The sequence below is a fragment of the Mustela erminea genome, chromosome 2 (assembly GCF_009829155.1).
Source record: "Mustela erminea isolate mMusErm1 chromosome 2, mMusErm1.Pri, whole genome shotgun sequence".
Classification (NCBI taxonomy): Eukaryota; Metazoa; Chordata; class Mammalia; order Carnivora; family Mustelidae; genus Mustela; species Mustela erminea.
Window position 1 is genome coordinate 74,665,548 of NC_045615.1, and position 24,561 is coordinate 74,690,108.

The window sequence follows — 24,561 nt, forward strand, 5'->3', positions numbered from 1 at the left end:
GATATTGGAAATAAGAGACCCAATGACTATGGAAATGGGTTTGAGAGTGTTATTGATGGAAAATAGTCAATACTTATTTTAGGAAAAATTCAGTCCCTAGACTGGTGTCATTGTGGTCTCTAATAAATACAAATCAGACGATATTCAGTTCATGCTAATAATGGTGATACTCTGATTACTTATATTCTTTAATGGGAAGTACTACCTTATAAGCCAAATTAAGTAGATTGAAATTATAAAATTCCAATCTCTTGGGATTCTGCTGCCACAAATTATAAATTAGGTCACTGATATCATGAAGCAATTATGTGTGAGCATCTAGGATGCTATTCAGCATCAAAGTAATTGCACCAACATGGATATATGGCAGTTGGACTTGTTTTGATTGTTGTTGTTGTTATGAAATATATTAAAATCTCAAAAAAAGTGTTCACCAAGTCTTATTAATAACACATCCTCTAATGTGCATTAATATAATGAGAGTATCTGGGATATGCCCACAATTCAGAAATACAACATGAATTGAAACCCTGTGCAAAGACTACTGAAAAAAAACTAGCATTGCTATGATTGCGCTGCCCCCTAGGGTTAAAATAACTCGTGTTTACACTGAAGTCATTTGCCTTTTTCAGATCAGCATTTTCATGACACATCTGTCCAACTATGGGAATGACCGCCTGGGACTATATACATTTGTTAATCTGGCCAACTTCGTGCAGAGCTGGACCAACTTGCGACTTCAGACCCTGCCCCCAGCGCAGCTGGCTCACAAGTATTTTGAGCTCTTTCCTGATCAAAAAGACCCTCTCTGGCAGGTAAAATGGTTTCAATAATTGGTATAATTAATTAATCCCATAAACATAAACATATCTTGGAGTTCAATGAGATAATCCAAATCTGAAAAGTAAAGGCATTTGGGGGAAAAACAAATAATGCATTTTGGAAATGTTAGTCGATTTCTTCCTGAATTGCAGTCTTACATTATTGCTTCATAGTGGGCAAAATTCTGTCCCTCTGCCCATTAGGAATTATGAAATTCTGAAACCTCCACTAAGGGTTTCATAGATGCAGTGTTTTCAGTCAGGAGTGAGGGATCAATCTGCAGATTGCAATCGGCTAAAAAGAGTAGAAGAGTGGTAAACAGGTTGGATTCTAGGCAAGTTCCAGGCCATCTGGCTCCAGAGGCTGTGCTCTTAATCACTCTTCTAAACAAGAGTTACTGAGTTACTAGAGAGTTACTAACAGAGCTGATGATAATAACAATCATCAGAAGTGGAACTGAGTAAATTTCACAGACTGAAGTCAAAGTAAGCTTTGAACTATATACTCAGCTCATTCAGCTTTGAATGTAATCTATCTGATTGCTGCCTGACCACAAACAGATACTCCAGGAGACTTAACTATACATTTTAGAATGTGGAAGTCGATGCTTGTGGAATTATCAGTACATATTACTTTGCAGTTGCTAGAACACATGTCTTTTTTTCTTAACCACTACAAAATATCACCAAATGTTAGCCACTGGAAAGACATGCAATTTTCCTGCGGATTTAACACTTTTAATTTTTTTTTATTTCCTTAAAAAATTTATTTATTTGAGAGAAAGAGAGAACATGAGCAAGGGGAGGAGCAGAGAGAGAGGAAGAAGCAGACTCCCCACTGAGCAGGGGACCCAACAAGGGGCTCCATCCCAAGACCCCAAGATCATGACCTGAGCTGAAGGCAGGTGCTTAAAAGACTGAGCCACCTAGGCACCTCAATACCTTATTTTTAAACTGAAATCATTATGAGGTGACAGGTTTGAAACAACTCTTTTTTTTTCCAGAACAGCAGCCAACAAGAACACCCTCACTTTAGTCTTAACTAATCTGTTGCTTATTGTAAATAACCAAAGAGTTTATTTAACTACATACATCCGTAATATTAATAGAAATAGAGGACTGTCCTGATTGCTATATCTAAAATAGTATTAAAGGGTACTTCAATTCTTCACATAATGTGTGCTTTGTGGTTGAAATTAAGGATGTACTAAATTAAGGATGTACTAGATCCATCTTATGTAGTCATTTTGGTTCAGGTACTATACACCAAAAGCAGGTCCCTGAGGTGGTAATTCACCTTCATTTTACCCTTTTTGCCAAAATCTGGTGCTTTTTAGATTATAATCTGTAAAGTTATAGTTTTATATACAATTACCAACCTCTGAAGGCAACTGAAAAGTCTTTGCTATCTCTTTAAATAGTTTTATTATGGCCAGATGGGTACCTCTTTGAAGCGCAGCAAGATAACTCAAAGTTACTCAGAATAAAAACCTTACACCTTGTATTTCAGTTATTATTGAATGGCAAGAGGATACCTTCCTTCGTGTTAGCAGGAAGCACAATCTCTGCCCAGCACTGTGTTGGGGCTCACGATTTAAAACATACACACACACAATTAAGACATTGAACTGCCAAAAGCAGAAGAAATATTAAATCCTCAGTGCTAGGAGGCTGTTACCCACAGTGGAAATGCCTCCTCTCCCCCAACACCTCAGTAGAAACTCAACTTCAGGATGGAAAGGAGTTACTTGAAAGCTTCCCTGATGCCACTTCAAGGCCTTCATTTAAAAGAAGACACATGACCATGACTCTGTTTCCTGGAATATCTCTTTAAGGACAGGAGTTGAATAACTCAGGGCACCTGATGGCTCACTTGGCTGAGCATCTGACTCTTCATTCCAGCTCTGGTCATGATCTCAGGGTCATGAGATCGAGTCCCTCCTTGGGCTCCGCACTCAGCAGAGAGTCTGCTTAAGATTCTCTCTCTCTCCCTCTTCCTCTGCCCCTCCCCCTACTCACTCCCTGTTTCTCTCGCTAACATAAATAAGTACATCTTTTTTTTAAAAAATAGTTGAAACTCGGGGCACCTGGGTGGCTCAGTGGTTAAGCCTCTGCCTTCAGCTCAGGTCATGGTCTCAGGGTCCTGGGATCGAGCCCCACATCGGGCTCTCTGCTCAGCGGGGAGCCTGCTTCCCTCTCTCTCTGCCTACCTCTCTGCCTACATGTGATCTCTGTCAAATAAATAAATAAAATCTTAAAAAAAAAGAAAAAGTTGAAACTCTTAGCACAATTGGACATTCACCAAAAAAACACATCTCTATATTCTTCTCCCATTTAGAATCCTTGTGATGACAAACGCCACAGAGACATTTGGTCAAAAGAAAAAACCTGTGATCGCTTACCAAAATTCTTGGTAATAGGACCCCAGAAAACTGGTGAGAGCTTTTTGTTATGATTACCAAACAGTGCAAAACTCCCAATGACTAGACAGTGAGTTCAAGTCACAATGTGTTTTCAAAATTCTTATAAGTACTGATGAATGAATAACACATTTTGTTCTCTGATATAATCTGTTTAGCTTGATAATGTACTTAAATGCTTGTAAAGGAATTTTTTTAAGTGAAAACGATGAAAATAAGTGTCATGTGGTTTGGATGTTTGTCAGTTTGACAGCAAATGTTAATTTTTTTTCCTAAGACCTAAATTGAAAGGTGTTGTTGCTAACATTTCTAAAATCAAAATGAATCACATCTAAAGGAATTCATCAAGAGTCAAGGCAGATACATATAAGTATCTACAACTCTTTATAATCAATCCCTTCCAGAAAAACAGCCTCTTTCTGCCATCTTCCTGATGTAGTTTATTTCTAAATTATTTTTTGCAGAGATGACTGTTTTCTAAAAATCTAAAGGATGTTTGACAAGCAGAATTCTAGACATAAACAAAACTTTGTGCTAACCAAAGGTATTTACTCACACCCAGGAGAAATCTTTTGCACCTTTTCTTAAATTGTCATGCAATTTTTTCTCCATAAACTTCTTGTTTCTTTAAGAATCAGTATTAAAATGAAGCCCAGTGGAAACTTTAAAATGCCAGACATCCATGCTGTATCCTGTATGATAAATTATTTGGGGTTCTTGGATTCTGGCTTCACAGAAAACAGCCATTTCAGCCATATACCATTCTGAGGAGAATACCTACCATTTCCTCATTTGTCCAAAAATAACTAGAGAAGATTTTATGTAATGTACACAGAAAGTTTAGCCTATTCATTTTCTCTTGGTCCCATCTGCCAATATCAATTTGAAAACAATAATAAATGTGATTAAAAAAAAAAAAACAACTCTTATCGGGGCGCCTGGGTGGCTCAGTGGGTTAAGCCACTGCCTTCAGCTCAGGTCATGATCTCAGGGTCCTGGGATCGAGTGTCGCATCGGGCTCTCTGCTCAGCAGGGAGCCTGCTTCCTCCTCTCTCTCTCTCTCTGCCTGCCTCTCTGCCTACTTGTAATCTCTGTCTGTCAAATAAAATAAATAAAATCTTAAAAAAAAAAAAAAGAATACACCATAATCCAAAAAAAAAAAAAAAAAAAACTCTTCTCATCCTTATTTATTTGTCTGTATCTATTTAAAGTCAAGAGACAACTAGAAAAACATTTAAACTGAAGTCTCTTCAGGAACTCCCACTGTAATTACTGATCACATCTCCTGAAGCTTGGCATATCAAATTCACTTCAGAAAGCCCCACAGGAAGTACATCCTCTTGTTTCCTGCTAGATGTGCAGACATTTTAAAATCAGGGATAGATGGCAAAACCATTATTTGCCATCTTAAACTCAGTTGGATTTCCAAATGTTTAGTTACAATTGTATATGACATTTAACTTTGGAAGAAAAATTTTTATCTCCTTTTTATAGAAACTAAATTTTCCCCAGTTTTGTAGTGATATAATTTACATGTAAAAAAATTCACCAATTTTAGTGCAAATTTTTATGAATTTTGACAATCATGAACAGTTGTATAACCACCACAACACTGACACTTCTATCTCAAAAACAAACAAACAACAACAAAAAAAAACACTTCTGTCTCCCTAAAAGGTTTCTCCATTCACATGCTTTGTAGTCAATGCCCCTCCCCATCCTCAGTCACAGGAAACTACTTTTGGCTACTACAGTTTTGCCTTTTCTAGACTTTCATATAAATGGAAGCATTAAATGTACAATCTTTTGTTTTTGACTTCTTTCACTTAAGATAATGCTTTTGAGATTCATCCATGTTACTATGTATAGCAATATTTTATGAAATTGATATTTTAAGTGGAGAAACATCTTCTGATCAGTTTCATAAAAATAAAAGAGCTTCATTTTAACTTCAATTTTTAGCAAAGGCATTTTTCTGAATAATTTTGCATAGATGTATAATCTTCTGCACATTCAAATATTTTTAGTGTTGAAACTGACAAAAAATAAAACAAGATTTATGGATGGTTATTTGAATGGGTGTGTCTATGATTAGGTGGTTGTTTTATACACATGCATACATTATATACATTCAAACACACATACATACATACACACACACACCAGACAGTTTATTCAGACCCAAGGATGTGAGAAGGTAAAGAAAGAATTCAGAAACCACAATCTAACAATTTTTTGGCCACTGATACATTACATTATGACTTTTACTGACCGTGTAACATTTTTTCAGTTTGCTTATTGATCCTGGTCATGCCATTAAAAGCAGACAACTTGATTTAATACAATTTTAAAAAATAAGATTCAGAAAAGTATGTTTCCAGTTGATCAATGAGAGGAAGTTTTCTGTTTTCTTTTTTCACATTACAATGGTCATACTTCCTATCCTTACAAAGACTTCATTCTTTTCAATTTTTTTAAAGCATTACTGAATTTTATCTCATAAAAGCTGTTATTTAAAAAATAATTCTTGGGGTGCCTGGGTGGCTCAATCCATTAAGCATCTGACTCTCAATTTCGGCTTAGGTCATGATCTCACGGCTGTTAGATAGAGCCCGGTGTGGAGCTCAGTGCTAGGCTTAAGATTCTCTCTTTCCCTCTCCCTGTGCCCCTCCTCACTACATGCATCCTCTCTTTCTCTCTCTCTCTCTCTCTCTCTCAAGTAAATAAATAAATAAATATAAAAATTAAATGAATACCTTACTAATACTGAGATATGAAGCTATTTAGGTATTTCATATAGGTTATCTTTCTTAACCCTCCTGAAACCCTGATAGATAGCTAAGTATTTTTCCCCCACAACACAAATGAGACAACTAAGCCTCACATTAGACGTTTTTGTTCACATTCACACAATTGATAAGTGTTATAATAAAATCCTGATCCTAGAATTTACCTAACTTTAAAGACCATGTTCAAGAAAGCTTTATTCTACTCTGGATTTCAAGTATGGAACATTTTTCCCCCAGTAAGTGTTAGCTTTTGTTCCAGATTTCTTTTAAGTCATGATTCTCAAAGTTTACTGAATCAGAAAATCTGGGATAAGGTTCTCTGTTTTAACAAGCCCTCCAGGTTAATCTAAGGCATGCTGAAGTGTGAGAACCACTGTTTTAAGTCAAGCTTGTGAAGAGCATTTTTATTTTGCATACCACAGATTACTATGTTTCATTCCCTATAGTTACCCATCTTTAGAGATAAAATGTTCATTGTTTGGGAAAATATTAATCTGGGAACACAGCCTCTTTCAATTCATTGTTTTAGACAATTTTGCTATTGACAGAGTTATTTTAACAACTTTTCTATTGTGTTGGTATGTTAGATTTAAATACAATATTAAATAAAGCTGGTCAGAGAAACCAGAATTTTCAAAATTTAATACAGGCTCCAACATAATATTATTACTAAAGAAAACTAGAGCAGTGATTTCTCCAAATGAGAAAAATATTATAAGGCTGTGTCTGAAGACCATTGCTAGCTATTGGCCTGGAATATAATTAACAGGTCCCACTCCCTCAGACTGCATAATAATGTAAATCATATTAGAGCAGAGAAGTAGAAACTAGGATCTTGGGAATCCTAAATACCTGGACCAGAAATATTTTTATATTATGATTTTATAAATATAGTTATAATTACAAGCACCTGATTAAGTTTTAGGGAAACTGAACTCAGATTGCCTCACTTTTTCTTATGCAATCTAAGCTATGCCCTTTAACTAATTTAGGCTCTAATATACTAATTCTACAGTTTATAACACTGCTCATTTTGAAAAAAATCACACCTTTGATTCCCAATAGTCACAAATCTATATGGACACCTGTGATAGGCCATTCTCTTTCCAAAAGTGCAGATTTTGTAAGTTGTGTCACTAGGAAAGGACAAAAATTTTTTTAAAACTATTTTTGACACCCCTTTTTATATAGGTAAGTACATTCAAATTTAAACAGACCTGTTGAAAGTTTAAACTCTGTCTCAAATTTAATAAGCTTTCTTGGGCCTCTAGAAGAACTTTATAGAACCCAAGTACTGGTTTTGGTGATGTAATATCTTATATGAGACAATGGGATCTTTCATTTATATAATTCTTGATTAAAATTGAAATATCTTCAGGCACAAAATGTCATTTCATCTTCAGAGAAAGCCTATGAAATGAGCAAGGCAGGTGATTTTCCACTGATAAAGCCAAGACAAAGAGGAGCGAAAAGCCAAAGTCACAAACCAAATCAGTGACAGAGATGCAGTCAAACAGTCCCCCCAATGGGCCTCTTCTCCTCACAATATACTTATCTCCAGTTTTTTAGAAGTTGCTTCTTTTAAAATGCTGGTTATCTATTCAGTTTAACTCAAGGAGTACTAATACGTATCTGTTTGGATCATTACAATACTTAGTTTATTAATGACTTTGAAATGCTAGTAATAGGAAACTTTATTTTCATTTCATTAATTTCTAAATCTCTATTGTCTTTTCAGGAACCACTGCTTTGTATTTGTTCCTGGTTATGCATCCTTCCATCTTTAGTAACTCCCCCAGCCCAAAAACCTTTGAGGAGGTACAGTTCTTTAATAGAAATAACTACCACAGGGGGATTGATTGGTAAGATGGGTTATTAGTATAAATCTAAAAGTATATGTACTGTGCACAGTTAAAATTAGTGCTAATATTTATAAACATATAAGTTTGTAGCCACAAATAAAAGTTATCCTCTGTGCCTTGGAAATGGATTGAATAAAATCAAGAAGCACAGAAATTATTCATAAGAAACTTTTCTCAGTTTATTAAGGGACTTGTCACCTCAAGGGGCCCATATGTAATTTCAATTTGCATTAATTATCTTGGATGGTAATTATAAAGTCAGAGAAATACCATAAGACCCAGGAATTTCGTTCCTCTCTACTCTTAAGAAAACACTTTCATAGCTTTCTCTTCTTGAATGCTTTGCATTACAGTGAGGCTACAGTCCACGTACATAATTTTCTATTTTGCTTTGTCATAAAAGGTAAATAAACAACTAGAACTAGAAATGTGTATATATTTCATAAGTAATGAAAACAAAAAAACTATCAATAATATACAAAATTTAATCTTTGGTCTTTGAATTGAAATTGGAACTATATCAATGATCTGAGGAAAATAGTTAAAGTTAAAATATCAAATATATACAAAATACAGTAATATAGTAGGAATAGATGTTGCACATGAACATGTTAATAATAAAATATATCTATAAGTCTTGCTGTTAAAGGTGTAAATTCTAGACAGAAAGTGATTTCAAAGGGTGGAATTACTGTAATAATTCTAGAGCATAAACATAAACATTTTGCATGTATTTTAGCATAAAGAGTTGTTATATATTAACTTCTGTTGTCAGATTGCATGATCTCAATTTTATCAGTACCAACCCCCTCGAGAGTTGCTTGTGTGTAGTCCAAAAGGAAAGAAATGAGTTGAGAATAATTTGAGCAGCTACTAGGATTTACAGATATTCTAATTGTAATATCCTTCATTGCCAATTCAGTACAGAACTTGATATTGATTAATTGTGTGGTGTTAGATAACAACTGTGAGAACTAAGAAAGCATCAACTACTTCAGTGGTTATTTGACCAGTGACTCAAATATATATGCCTGTATATGGTAGAATAAAACTATATTAACATCAGGACAAAAGGGAGTGATGAAAAACTGCTTTAAAAATGGAAAGGAATGTAGTAGTTGGACAAGAACTGAACCCTGCTTTTTCCATGAGCCTTTGGGGGCCAGGCCAGATCAACACATTATAGATCCAAGATCCAGAACTGCATGAGAAAGTTTTTAAGGCCAAAACTGCTCCAGCTATAGATAGGACTGCTGAGAAAGTGGGACCACTTTCAGGAACTAAGTTACCAAAATTCAGTGTTTTATGCCCTTGTTTTGTGGCTTTCAGAGCCTTTCTCAGAATAAGAATGGCTAAGACAAGCTTAGAGCAAATAAGATACCACTAGACACTTGGCATAACCTTAGCATCCCTGGAACCAAGGTGAGCATCTAAATTAAGAAATACCTTAAAATTTGGCACTTTCTGTAAATAGATTATACACAAGAACAGATAGCAGATCAAACTTTCCAGAAATGTTTATTTATCTGTTTCCCTGTAAAAGGATACCAGAATGACATATTACCAAGGCAATTTCCAGAAAATATAAAAGGATTTCTTTACTGTCCTGGGTTTCAAGACATCACTTTGATGTGTCAGCCAAATTTTTCAATATGTTAACAACTGGAATCTTACCAGAAGCTTTAACATGTGAGATGGCAAAAGAAAACAACATACTGCATCAAGAAGTCATCACATAATGTTAATCTCTCTCTTGTTTAATTAATTATTGAGTGACTGCTTTGGTAGCCCAAAGTTTTGGTGACTTATAATTGAAGAGGGTGGGAGTGGAAGATGAAGAAGCCATTATGATCAAATGTAAGAAATCCTAGAAGTTAAATTTGCATATGCTCTCTAAAAAGGCTCTTTTTCCTTCAAGAGTTTGGCCTTAGGGCCTCAGAAATATATGGTATCACATGCTGAATTAGTTTATGTTTGACAGCTTTTGTACAGATGGGACATTATACAAAATCAATTATGTCCTACATATCTGTGCTTAAGGCTTCAGGTATTCCTGTGTTCACACTGCTGGCGATTTACATTCTCAGCCCACTTACAGATATTGGGAAATTTGATAGGATTTTACATGTGGAAATATACATACTTTTTAAACTTTTATAAATACTCTAAAGAATATAATTGGTTCTAAATGGGAAAAAGGTTAAGCAAATAGGTGATATTTACACCCAGATGTGTTCTGCCCTTTAACATTTTATAGCTGAATATAACCACAGCACAGCACATTAGTGGAAAAGAAATTATTTCACTTGTGATAAAGTAAAAAAAAAAAAAAAATTATCTAAGTCCTTTCTAAATGTCTTTGAAATGTACCTATCATCTGTTTTGATCAAATTTTCCTTCTGTTTGAGCACTCACATTTTTCTCTGTAAAATATTTCTGCATTTACATACATTTTACACAGTTAGGTTGATTATTGGTCCAATTCTATCATTCTATGTCTACATTTTTGTTATCTCCCAAACCTGTTTTCCTGATAGTAAGCAAAACAAAAAGAAAATGTATTTAGAGAAGCATTCTCAAAATACATTATTAGTGTCCTGTATACTTTTCCCTTGCTAACTATATAGAACATATGCCTTATAGAAAAGTGCTTTTGTTTAGGAAACAAATGAATTTGTGGGATACCTTTGACATCTATAATCACAAGAGTATGAGTATAAACCAGTCTTATTTTGAGAAATATTCCTTTTCCAGGTATATGGATTTCTTCCCAGTCCCATCTAATGTCACCACTGACTTTCTGTTTGAAAAGAGTGCCAATTACTTCCACTCAGAGGAAGCTCCTAAAAGAGCAGCTTCTCTGGTGCCCAAAGCCAAGATCATAACCATCCTCATCGACCCCTCAGATCGAGCATATTCCTGGTATCAGGTAAGAAAAATACAGACAGAATCTAACAGGTAAGAAGGAGAGTATGAAGAAGGGAGGATGTTTTACAGCAATAGCAACCACCTCAAGTCTCAATAAAAGAGATTTGCTAGTTGTATATCTGCATAAAAGTGGGTAGAGTTTTCGTTGTTTCTGGAGAAACGAACTTTCTCCTTAAGTTTTTATTAATTTTGCATTAATTTAATAAAATATATTAATTAAATGAAAATATAACAAAATAGTATGTACATGTATGTATATCTATGCTTCTACACATCTACATTTCAAAAAAATAGACTGAAAAATAGAGTAAGGGTCCCTTTTGCTTGGAAAATATAAAGTTGAGATAAATGTGAAAACCTGTATTCAAAAACTTCTCACCTGCTATTAGGCTAGTATAGCTTCTAAAAAGAGGTCTACACCAAGACACATAATAATTAAAATGGCAAAAAGTAGTGATAGAGAATTTTTGAAGCAGCAAGAAAAGAAAATAGTTACATACAAGGGAAACACCATAAGTCAATCAGCTTATTTTTTAGCAGAAACCTTGCAGGCCAGAAGGAAGTTGCATGACATGTTCAAAGCACTAAAAGGAATAAAACCTACAACCAAAAATACTCTACCCAGAAAGCTTATCATTCAGAATAGGAGAGAGAGCTTTCCACACAACCAGAAGTTAAAGGAGTTCATCACCATTAATTCAGCCTTACAAGAAATATTAAAGGGAATTCCACTCAAAAATGGAAAGAAAAGGCCATAATCAAGAGTAAGAAACTTATGAAAGGAAAAAATTCACAGGTAAATGAAAATATACAATTTAGATAGTAGGTTGACCACTCATAAAACCAATATAGAGGTTAAAGCACGAAAGCAGTAAAGTCAATTATACCTACAAAAATCAGTCAAGGGATTCACAAAATAAAAGGATGTAGAGTAAGATATCATATCCGTAAAACATGATGGGGGAATAAAAATTTAGTGTTTTTTAAATGGGCTCAAACTTAAGCAACCATCAACCTAATATAGATTGCTATACACATAAGATGTTACGTATGAACCTAATGGTAACCATAAATCAAAAACCTGTAACAGATATGCAAAAAAAATAAAGAGAAAGGAATCTAAGCATAACAAGAGAGAAAGCTATCAAACCACAAAGAAAGACAGCAAGAAATGAAAGGAACAGAGAAGAATTGCAAAAACAATCGCAAAACAAGTAATAAAATGGCAATAAGTACACACCTACCGATAATTACTTTAGATGTAAATGGACGAAGTGCTCTAATCAATAGATAAATGGATAAAAAAGCAAGACCTATCTATATGCTGCCTGCAAGAGTGTCACTTCAGACCTAAAGACACATACAGATTGAAAATGAAGGGACGGAAAAGCATTTAACATGCAAAAAGCAAAAATTAAGCTGGGGTAGCAATGCTTCTTATATCAGACAAGATAAACCTTAAAACAAGAGACAAAGAGACAAAAAGAGGCAAAGAAGGATACCGCATAATGACAAAGGTAATAACCAAAAGCAAAACAACAAAACCAAAAACTCCTTGTCTGAATCTCTGTACCTGGGTTGGAAATAAGGCTGCCTCTTTGTATTAAAGTGAATGCACATAGCTCTGATCTTCCAGACAAGTGTAGTCTATTCCATTCCCACTGATAGGACTTCAAAAAGATAATTCATGACAATCTAAGATATTAGACAATAAAGTTTCTCACCACAGGTCCTTTTGTTATTTAACAAAAGTAGTTTTTCCAGATTGGAAAAGGAAGAACAGATTGTCAGGAAAGGTTTTGCGCCCGGGACAGGGTGGGAAAAGGTCATGATAAAACAGATGGGATCTTAGATAGGCATGTTGGTAATAATCTGCATAATAGGAAGTGAGACAGCCTGGAAAGCTGAAATCCACAACTCCACACTAAGCATTGATGCCAAACTCCTACAGCCATCTTTTAAATCACAGTATATAGCAAATTGCAAAATGACTGATTAGATTCTGGGTCTTTTACCTTTTCCACCAGGTATCTAGAGAAAAAGAGAAATAAGCCTTAATTGACTCAAAGAGAAAAGAAAATTGGAACTTGGCAACCGCTTAGCCCCTGAAAAATTGAGAATTTACCATAAAGGGAGATTTCAAGGCTGTAAGCTAACAAAATGTCCTAAATATTACAAATAAATCACTCTATAGTAGCAAAATGCAGGCTTTAACAAAGTCTAGTAGTGGTTGTACTATAGTAATTTGAATCTCAATTGCAGCAAATTTGCTATTCAACTAGATGTGGTAAACATCCACAAACCTACCACTAAGCCTGAATATTTATTGGTCAATTTAGGGAAAAGGTGATTTCCTCAAACCCATGGGCCTCAGCCTGAGCCATTATGAAACACTTTCCTATTTGGATTGCTGCTTTCTGCATTTCTGTACAATAAATGATTCTGATTCATCACAAAGGAAGGTTACCATTAGGTACAATAATCTTGGCTTTTAAATGCTAGGTGGTATGTGATAAAAGCTGTGGATTTCAGATAATGTACATGTCAGAGTTTTCAGTAGTCTCTCCATTTAAAATAGCCAGTAGGGCTTTCCTAATCTAAAACTGCGTTACTAGATGGAGCAAAACTATATGGCAGAACTAGCAGAGTGCTTGTGTGTTATGGATATTCAATGGACATAACAAATGGTTTGCTTATGGGCTGCAAAGGGGGCATTAATGCAACTTTGAAAAGTTTACTTTCAGAATAGATACATACACTAAGGGGAAAAACTCAGTAAGTTTGGTTAACTAGGCCTATCAATAAGAATTCAGCCTCTCCCAAACAAGTTCTCAAAAAAGATATCTTCATCAGCATCATAACTTTAAATCCTGAGGCTCCAAGCAAACATTTTCATCCTTTATTAATAGCGAAACAAATAACTCTCCAGCAGTGAGTCGCTCCTTCCTTTAGCTTCAAGACCTGTCACAGAGATTGGTTTTTAATTATTCATGCCTGTGGTTCAAGTTAGTTTAATTATCCACCTTTTCATCATAGCATCAGCGATCACATGAAGACCCTGCAGCTCTGAAGTTTAGCTTCTACGAAGTGATCTCAGCTGGGCCCCGTGCACCCTCCGAGCTTAGAGCCTTGCAGAAGAGATGCTTGGTCCCAGGGTGGTATGCCAGCCACATCGAGAGATGGCTTGTTTATTTCCCTTCCTTTCAGGTACTGAGCAATAAGAATTTACATCATGTTACAATCTCATTAAGTTGATGACTTTGCCTCTAGGATAGAGGAAATTTTTACTCATTAAAACATTACTAGCTTTTACTCTGTAGTTGTAAATAAGACTGTGGCAAAGAATACTGGTTAGGCAGAGGTAGACAAACTGCTTAATTTTCTTTCTAAAAGTATTTCAGGATAATTCTCCCTGCTGCATTTTCTAGCGCGTGCCCATCCTGATTGTAAAGTGCTTCAAAAGCTTCATATCCCTGATTCTTAGTCTGCCTGTAAAGCTTGAGAACCTCTTAACCAAATAAGGCAAATATTGTTTTGCTTAATTAAGTGCCATTATTTCCCTTTGAACCATCTTGCTGAATTTTTCATGACCCATGTGTTTTTCTTGCCTTCCTTGCTTCTCTCTTTTGCCAGGCACCAACCTAGATTACAAACTCAGCCCCAATTTTGGATTGCATAAAGCAGTCCAGTCACTCAGACATGGTGCATGCCTATGTGTCTAGATATGCTGTCCAGCATGACAGCTGCTGCTACATCTGGCTATTTAAATTTGTATTAAAATTACATGAAATTAAGAAGTCAGTTTCTCAGTCACATTAGCCATGTCTTAAATGCTCAATAGCTACCTGTTAGATTCCACAACTGTAGAAGATGCCCATAGTCACAAAACATCCTAGTGAACAATGTCAGTCTAGACTAGACAGAAATACTGGAGAAGAGGGATGAGCAAAATGGAAGAACAGAGTGTGGTCACTTTGTGGTCCTCCATCATGGTCTCCTGGCATTTTATCTTTCTGGCCACCTGTCTCCTTCCTTAGAGTAACAAGCAAATTCTTCCCCTTAGTCAACTGAGGGACTGCTGTCCACATTCAGGTTCTCTGGGAGTCTTGCCTTCTTCTCCAAATGGGTTATCTAATCATTTCTTAAAACTTTACAGTGCTACTCCTTTGAATGGACTCATGGAGAATGACGTGTCCTCTGCCTCATTACACCTGGTCTTATTCCAACTTTTCTTCTTTTCTACAGTGCTCCTTCCCAGCTTGAGCGATGGAATCACTGTTTGCTTGGTTTCTACTTGTGATTGTGTAGCACATTTCTTAAGCTCTTTTGGTTCCCTCAAAAAACCAATTTTTTTGTTTTCATAGTATTTTCAGGACTTCTCAGATTACAAAAACATCACTGAATTCAATTAATGTGATTTATTTCTTATTCCAGGTCATTAATGAAAGGGCCTGTTGAAGGACACAACAACGTGTGCAAATCCCCTCAGTAGAATTTCTCTCATTGAATAAATTCAAGAGTTTTTTATTTTTTTATTATACAGTTAAACATCTTTTTTCAATGTGCATTGTCTTTTTTTTCCTTTTCGGTAATTTAGTTGCTAATTATCGATGGGCAACAGCTAAGGATGGATCCTGCTACAGTGATGGATGAAGTACAGAAATTTCTAGGAGTCTCTCCTCATTATAATTACTCTGAAGCTTTAACGTAAGTTTATATTCTAATTAACTTATTGAAATTTCAGGAGAGAATTGGTTTTTTTAAAAACTGGTGATGCAGCTATTGTCTTAACTGTTCTTTACATACTGACTATTTTCTGATTAGTCTGACATCAACTACTTGGGAACAAAATTCAACAGTGTAGCAAAGAAACGTCCTAAGTCCTCTGTTGACATCTAACTATGAAAAATTTCCCCTAGAAGGAAAGTAGGAAAGCAAAATAATTGTAAATCTTAAAACCAACAATTAACCACAAAAGAGGCTACTTAAGTCAGTAAGTCCTGAGCCTGTTCAACAGACAATAGTGGGAACTCGGTGGAAGCATAAAGAGATGATTAACTAGATGGTTTATGAACTCTCTCTACGGGCTTTTGTGCAATTTTCAAAACCAAAGTCAAGCAACAAGAAATCACCCAATAGGTGACTGAATTGTCAGAGGGAGATGTGCTCTTACACATGCTTCTGCTTTTTGCTTCTGTGTTTTTACTCACTGTTTATCTGACCCCATCAGCTCTTCAGGGGCCAAAGCAATTACAGCTCTGGTTTGGTTTTCTTTTCCTCTTTTTTTCTGATTTTCTTAGGTAGCTGACTCCATCTGGGCCAGGACTAGGATAACACAAGAGAAGCATTAGGATTTAAGGAGGCACTCACTCTCAGGTCCATGCAAATGCCTGAGCATGGGTGCCTCCTAAATCTTTGCACCTCATGTCCCTCTCTTACCTTAATCCTGACTTTGGCCTCCATTTAGCGTTTTAAATAAGACCTCCATCTTACTTTCTCCACTATTATGGTCAGCAATCAAATTTCTGAGGGTTGTTTTTGTTCCTATTTCACACCCCTAGAGCAAGTGGAAGATACTGAGTTGGATGGGCCATGGACCTGACCCCCACTATAACACTTTCTTTTTTAATTTTAGGGTCATAGACTGAACCTTAAAGAAACTGAAAAGGACTGTTATGGAATTCTTCCATTGTATTTCTCCCTATAAAACTCACTTCTATAGATCAACTGATTTTCTTTTCATTGTGTGCTGCATCATATAGCAAGTTAGAAGCTGTGAGAGGCAGGAGGATTCCTTTACCTCTCAGCATCCCTTACAACAAAGATTGGCAGAAAAACATCAAATTCTGCTTATGTCTTGAACAAATCATATATAGCGACATATGTAAGAAAGACATTTTGGTATGGAGGACAAAGGAACTTGGATTTTGAGCTTCCTTCCCAAGAGCCATTTACTTTGTTATTACTATTAACCTTCTGCCTTCGGTGTTTTTATACTACGAGAACTGTTAGAGCTTTGTAGAGCTTAGTTCGAGTACTAACTAACAGAGACACTACTCGCCTTAGGTATTTAACTTTCAGCTTGACCTTAAAGAAACCTGAGTGATTGTAGTTTGCAGTTAAAAATTCAAGTCCCCTTTGCTTTATATCTTTTTTAAGTGTCTCTCAGAAAAGAAAGCTTTTATTTTCTAAACAGTTTTCTATTTCAAGTTGGTTTATCTTTGGGTCTCTTTTATAGAGCATATAGCAAAGCACTGTATTTCAGAAAAAAGAAGTGAAGTATCCTATAAAGACATAATCTCCTTTTTTATAGAATGGTCCTTGACCTGCATGCTGTGTTATTTGTCCCCTTTGTATCCAGCTCAGTGGCAAGCTTTTTATTCACCTCCACTGCCGAGAAAAGGGAGTGTAAACTTAAGAGAAGTAGTATCAAAGGAACATACTTTATACAAAGAACTTTGGATCACTTTGCACCTGGGTTGTATCTGGTTGAAATTGCCTGTTATATGCTGCTCTAGCCTGGTATGGGGCTCAGTGGGTAAAGCAGCAAGATAAGGTATGTGTAGTCTCTGAAACCACAGCTTCTCGCCCTACAGGGCCGCCCAAGCTCTCACCCTGCTGATAGAGATAAGGTACAGCCATTCAGTTTCTTTTTATATTTTCTTGTCAATCATCAGTTGGCCTTAAACACATCAGCCCTGGAGCTGTTGTAGAGTATTTGGAATTTCAGGTCATTGTCTTGGGTCTGAACTGATGCATATCCTCCTTCACCAAGCCCTTTGCAGTTCCAAATCCTGCCCTGATCATTTAGTTACTCTTGTTAAAGTAACTATACTGATACGTTTTTTCTCATCAAGGATGAGCAGGAGTCAAACAAAATGTATGTCCTCAGGAATGTAATTTATTGCTTCATATTTTTTCTGCTAGTGGTAGTGAAGACTATCTCTTTAGTACTTAAAAAGAAATAATTAAAATCCTCTAAGAATGTACTGAACTGCAAACAGAGATATGAATTCTCAACTAACCACATAAATCCAGGGTTTTTTTTTCCACATAGAAGAATAAATGAATGAAACTAGGTCTACACAAAGATTTTACTATACAGTCTTGGCATGAAAAAGTACGCCAATTTAAGCATTCTATAAACTGATTCTCTTCAATATAAAAACAGTTCCAATTTCAAAACTATTTTCAAGAAAAATGGCAGTAAGTTTCTATTGTAAGAGTATTCTTTATTCCTTTCTGCAATTGCTAAAAAAACGTATTCACGACTTCCAAATTTCAATGCAGTCATTGGATAGTCTATGATGTCTTAATATGAATTAGTACTGGCATAATGAATTTTAAATGACCAGTGAATATGTAAAAAAAAAATCTGATTTTCTTGGTCAGGATGGATGTGATTTAAATAAGCAGAAAAGTTTTAAATAATATAAAAGTTTTAACAATATAAATGATTAATATAAATCAATTAAGGAAATGAGTATTTTACAATTCTTGTTCAATATAACCGTCATGCTTAAAGTGTAAATAGGATTGATATAATCAAACTATTTTAGCTTTCATGTTATATGTTACATATGTTTTAGGCTGATTGATCATTTGAGAGAAACCAGCAAAAATCATGTTTAGCGTGGAACTGTACTAATTTGTATAAACTAATTTACGAAAAATATAAACTTTTTGTTTTTCCATGAACTATGAACTCACAATTATACATAGCCACCAATGACCATAACAAGAGGTTTCATATGTGGAAATACTGGTTAAACACCTGCACCTGACATCTTTATTTCTCAGTCAGTTAACCTATTTGTTAACACAGATGAAACTGGATTGAGTTATATGAATTTTTAATAGAAATTTCCTGTGAAACTTCAATAAATGAACAGTAGGAATTTGAAGGCCAGGGCCTGAATAAAGATAATGCGTTTGTTTTGTTTTGTTCTGTGGGTAGGGCTTAACTAAGTCATAAAGAATCAAAGCTGCTTTAGAATTCAAGAAGGTCTTCAATTGTGTCTCATCCCACTTCCCCTAGCAACCAAATTTATATTCCCGAGGAAGTCTTTCCTATCCCATTCTAGATGAATTTGAGTAAAAAGGTGCCACATTAAAACTTTTTCAGTAGCAAAAAGAAAATTAAAAAAAAAAAAAGAAAAAGTAGCCATAGTAGCTAAAATCTGTTGGTTCCCTGGATGACCCATGAAAGAAGCACCTAACAATGGTAAGTAGTGAAAAAGATAGTGTGTCCCAATTTCTAAAGATTAATTTGTTTTAAAAGTGGTTGGTTATAACATTTGAAAATCAATATACATGTATATATTCTACATTTCTATGTTTACATATATCTCTTCCTACCAACAGATGTGATAGGTACTATTAGCTCCATTTTTCAGCTAAAAAAAAAAACAAAAAACAAAAACAAAAATGAAAACAAGCACAGAAAAAACTAAGCCAAAAGTCACTCAGCAAATAAATTGAGGAGTCAGGACTAAAATTCAATCAGCCCACTGAACTGTGCTGCCAATCTATTAAGCTCTTTAAGTTGGCGCAAGATGTTAGAACCAGAGAAAAACAATACTGTAAACTGTGACTAATGACTAGTATACCAACAGGAAGTATTTTCTTTAAAAGACTGAAACTTTAAAATGAGCTTTTTAAGTTGCCTCAGGCTTTCTTATAAAAAGAATCCATCTTCAGACACACAATCACTTGGCATAGTAAATGTGCGATCATGGTGATATGCAAATTAAAATCACACTGAAAGACAACTAGAATGTCTATAATCCAAAAGACAATACCAAATGTTAGCCAAAACGTGGAGAAACTGGAACCCTCATATGTTGCAGATGACAATGTATAATATATGGCCACTAGGAAAAGCAACTTTGCATTCTCTTAAAAACTAAACAGAGGCTTACAAATAATGCCACTCCCAAGAGAAATGAAAACCTGTGTCCAAGAAACACTTGTTCAAAGAAGCATTATTAATAATAGCCAGAAACTGATAACCGCATGGTGGGAACCACAAGTGATTCCTACTTTGTTGGACTCTACTTCATAAATTTAAATTAACAGTTTATCATCCCATTGCCTGCCCTGTGATTTTTTTTAAGGCTCATGCTTAGTCAATGTTCTCCAGCATTGTGATTTTATGCTATTGATACTGCTTTTAGAATGCTCTTATGAAGTAAGGAAATCTATGTGTTTGAAATGACAAAAAAAAATTATAAATAATTAAATGAATGAATGAATGCCAAAAACTGGAACTGACCCAAATGTCCATCACCTGGTAAATGGATTAACAAAATCTGGCATATCCACCCCAGCCAAAAAAAAAAAAAAAGGGGGGGGGAGTGTCCAGAAAAGACAGACTCAAAGCAGATCAGTGCTAGCCTGGGCCTGGAGGTAACAGCAGGGATTGCTTCCAGTGGGCTCTAAGGAATTTGGGGGGATTATGGAAATGTTCTAATACTGGATTGTGGTGATACTTATACAACTATATAAACTTGCTACAAATCACCTAATTGTATACTTAAGATGGGTGTTCTAAGTAAATTATACCTTAAAAAAACTGTTACAAATAAAACAGGTATCAGCAAAGTGGTTCATTAAATCATAAAAGCATATTTGTGGAGAGGGAACTGATTTAAAAAACAAAAACAAACAAAAACTAACTTCCGTGTTTGTTCCATATTAGTGACACCTGAATGATGGTGTTTTGATTCTGAAATTTACCAGCACTGTTTGCAACTCACTATTCTCCCATGGAAATGTTATTTCAATCTAAAGTTATTTTAAACATACTTGAACTTCTAAGTATAATCTGAATATTCCCTAGGATTCACCTGCCCAAATGTTACCAGTTGGAGGCTGAATCATTGGAGAATTTCAGTTGTCCCTGCCTACAAGTCTCTTCCAGTTATTTCTAGACATCTCCAGGTGATATTCTATAGAAATTTAAGAACCAATCCATTCTTTTTTTTTTTAAGATTTTATTTATTTACTTGAGAGAGAGCATGCACAGTGGGGGGAGGGGGGCAGAGAGAGACGGAGAAGCACTCTGCTTGCTGAGCAGGGAGCCAAATGCAGGGCTCCATGCTAGGACTCCAGGATCTTGACCTGAACCGAAGGCAGATGCTCAACAGACTGAGCCATCCAGGTGCCCCCACCTTTTTAAGGTTTTATTTATTTGATTGAGAGAAGAACCAATTCATTCTTGTTTTAGTCTAATTCAACAAGATTCTATTGGATGACTATTATGTGCAAGACTCTGGATACAATGATACAGGATCTCATATGATAAAGTAAACAACACAAAAAATTTCCCCCAAAAGGTTCACTTCCTGAAGTCCTCTAAAGGAGGTCCTAGCCATGACTACTGAGTGCTTACCCAAAGAAAGGTTTCTTATTGTCTCACCAGATACCAGTGGTACCAAGGGTAATCTTAAGAGAAATACTGTAATATTCTAAACAGATACGGGGAGATCTTTCTCTCTTTCACGTCAAGCTTCTTCACCTGAACTCTGAAATTGCATTGCTGATGTCTTCCAACTCATAATGTGAACATCAATCCCTTCACCTCTAGCACAAGTCACCTGGAAAATAAACATGATCGCTCTTCTGCCTTCCTCTCCTTTTCCACTCCAACACACTTAGGCCATTGCCTGTGAGCTTATGCCTACAGATGCCTGGATGGATTAACTGTACAGACTGATGAATTTTGACAAATGGTTACAGTTGTCTATACTACCACAATCAAGACACAGAACATTTCCATTTACCCAAAAAGTTTCTTCATGCTCCTTTGCCCCTCACTCCCGATCCCCAGCAAACATTCATCTATTTTCTTTAATTTAGCATAGTGCTTTCAAATTGTTATAGCTTGATAGGTCCTTTCCATTCCTATACACATTTTAGAATGATCCTTACAATTCCTACAAAATCCACAGGGGTTTTTTATTGGAATCACACTGAATCTATAGATAAATTTGGAGAGAGCTGATACTTTAAAAATACTTATTGTTTTGATCTGTGAACATGGTTTAGCCTCTTTGTTTGTGTCTTCTACAGTTTCTCTTAACAATGTTTTATAGTTTTCAGTGTCAGATCTTGCAAATATTTTGTTAAATTTTTCCCCTAGGTATTTCACATTTTTAGGCTAACTTAAATGTGTTATTTCAGTTGCCAGTTGTTCACTGCTCACACTATAATTTTAAGAAAAAGTCAGAAACAATATTTTTAGTAATGTGGATTTTAAAACAAAATGAAAAAGTAACCCCAAGTGATAATTATTTCTAATGAAGAAGAAAGTAAGGCAATAGAATTATCAAATTACAAAAGCAATGTGAAAGAATTATCATTGCTGACTCTTACTTTTTATATTCAAGCATAGAAATTACTATTTATTCATAATGAATAATACTATAAAATGTAACCAGAGACCAGTGGAGAAGAAAAGACACTGGACTTAGAGTAAGGAGGCCTAGATTTAAGTCATGACCCGGGTATGGAAAAAATATATAGTCCAAGAGAAATAAACCTTGACAAACATTTTTTTCTTTTTCATTTTTTAATTCAGCTAACTTTTAGTGAACATTGATGAAAAGCCAAAACACGTTAAGTGCCATAAAATGGGAAGAATCCTGTACTCCATATTATTAAGGGATTTTAATGAAAACTCAAAAGGAAAAAGAATTACATAAAATACTTTGGTAAACTGGGACACCTGGGTGGCTCAGTCAGTTGAGCATCCAATGGCTTTGGCTCAGGTCAAGATCTCACAGTTATGAGATAGGGCCCACATTCAGCTCCATGCTCAGCACTGAGTCTGCTTGAGATTCTCTCCCTCTAACCCTCCCCTGTTTTCTCTGGCTCTCTCTCTCAAATAAATAAATAAAATCTTAAAAAAATACATTTTGGCAAACTAAAATATAAGTTTAGTATGTTAACTAACTGGAATTAAAATTAAAATGTAAGAAAATATTAAATAATAAATAATACCATGTGAAAGATTAAAAATAAATAAAATATAAATGTAATGTGCTACTATTATTTTGATTATAGTTATGCCATGAAAATCCACATTTATAGGTATTGTGACTTTAATACAGAGCTCATACCAAAATAAGAAAGGGGTTATGGAAAAAAATTAAGTGGATGACAGCTGAAGAATCCTAAAATTAATCACTCCATGGCACACCAAACACTTTCTCTTCTATTATTCTGTAATTGTATGGTATAAATACTACCTAAGTCCATAGATATGGATGAAACATGACTTGTCATTTTTAAACGCTACAAAGGAAAAGAACAGACTTGAAATTCATAAAACTTTTTCCTTCCAGCTGAAGGAGGTAGGCTTATTAATTTCTATTAATAGAAGACCTTCTGCTGACAATTTTTCTATTAGGAATCTGGCAAACTTACAAATATGACAGATGGACTAAGAATTCAGAAGTATACCAAAAGAATTTATGCAAAGTGACTTAGTCAAAAAATATGCCAGTTTCTCTGGTTATAGATTAAGATCCAAAAATATATTCATGGTTTTGGCCATTATAACTTATAAATTTCTTTAAAAATACTTTTTTGTGTTTTGTGTTTTTAATTTTTTTAGGTTTGATTCTCATAAAGGTTTCTGGTGTCAATTATTGGAAGAAGGTAAAACAAAATGCCTAGGAAAGAGCAAAGGAAGAAAATACCCTCCAATGGATCCTGATGTAAGTATAAAGCTTATAAATACAAACTTAATAAGCAAACTAATAAATAATATGTATTTTCTTATAAAAGTGGTTAAAATAAAAAATTAGGCCTTCTAAAAATTACAAATGACATGTGGATTTCAGTGTATCTAGGTTGTTTATTTGGATTTTTCCAATTACACACGTCAAGCAGGAATAAAGGAAAACAACAGAATTTTCTATTTTGAAGCAGAACATAGAAGGCAACGTCTGATTACAAAAAGAATGATACATTCATAGAAATTTTAGCACTAAAAATGTTAATTTAAACCAAAACAGGAAATACATCAACTGGAAATTAAGAACAGGACCAAAAGATTTCTATTTTTTCCCCCATTAAGTCATCCTATAGTAGTAAATGTGGTCTGCATAATACTATTTCTTTAACAGTTTTCTTTGGATGATTATTAAAATTTACTTTAGAGCACTATAAAAATAACCCTTACACATTAATAGAAACTCAAGGGTATTTCCATGGTATTTCACATTAATAATTACACATTAATACACACTAATTAATAATTACACATTAATAGAAACTCATGGTATTTCCATGGTATTTCAAGAAAGTAATATAAAATACATCACTTTCATTTATGTCCAGGCTATTTCTCTATTTATTAAACTAAAATGTTTAAAAGACATTGTAGAACATCTTTCTTAGCATTTTATTTTACTCCTATCAAACACAGACATAATGAGACATAATATTAGATTTTGTGGTAGAGAAAGATAAGAAAAACAAATTTTAGAATATCAGTACTACTTCCATTGGACATTCTTTCCTGCTTTGTCAAAGATTAATTGACCATAGAGTTGAAGGTCTATTTCTGGGCTCTCTATTCTGTTCCATTGATCTATGTGTCTGTTTTTGTGCCAGTACCATGCTGTCTTGATGATGACAGTTTTGTAATAGAGCTTGAAGTCCAGAATTGTGATGCCACCAACTTTGGCTTTCTTTTTCAATATCCCTTTGGCTATTCGAGGTCTTTTCTGGT

The 24,561-nt window shown here is 34.9% G+C and overlaps 1 protein-coding gene across 5 annotated transcripts in view; it reads left to right on the forward strand.

Annotated features, from left to right (window-relative positions):
- NDST3 (N-deacetylase and N-sulfotransferase 3) overlaps window positions 1-24,561 on the forward strand; it is a 175,973-nt gene that overhangs the window by 144,970 nt on the left and 6,442 nt on the right. For 3 of the 5 annotated variants that reach the window (XM_032333268.1, XM_032333269.1, XM_032333270.1), the window contains exons 7-13: window positions 633-815; window positions 3,160-3,256; window positions 7,769-7,892; window positions 10,647-10,821; window positions 13,857-14,027; window positions 15,418-15,527; window positions 23,440-23,542. In XM_032333268.1, coding sequence (XP_032189159.1) covers window positions 633-815; window positions 3,160-3,256; window positions 7,769-7,892; window positions 10,647-10,821; window positions 13,857-14,027; window positions 15,418-15,527; window positions 23,440-23,542 — 963 coding nt within the window. Of the gene's footprint in view, window positions 1-632; window positions 816-3,159; window positions 3,257-7,768; window positions 7,893-10,646; window positions 10,822-13,856; window positions 14,028-15,417; window positions 15,528-20,661; window positions 20,763-23,439; window positions 23,543-24,561 lie in introns of those variants that run through there. The other 2 variants (XM_032333272.1, XM_032333273.1) reach the window with 2 other exon arrangements.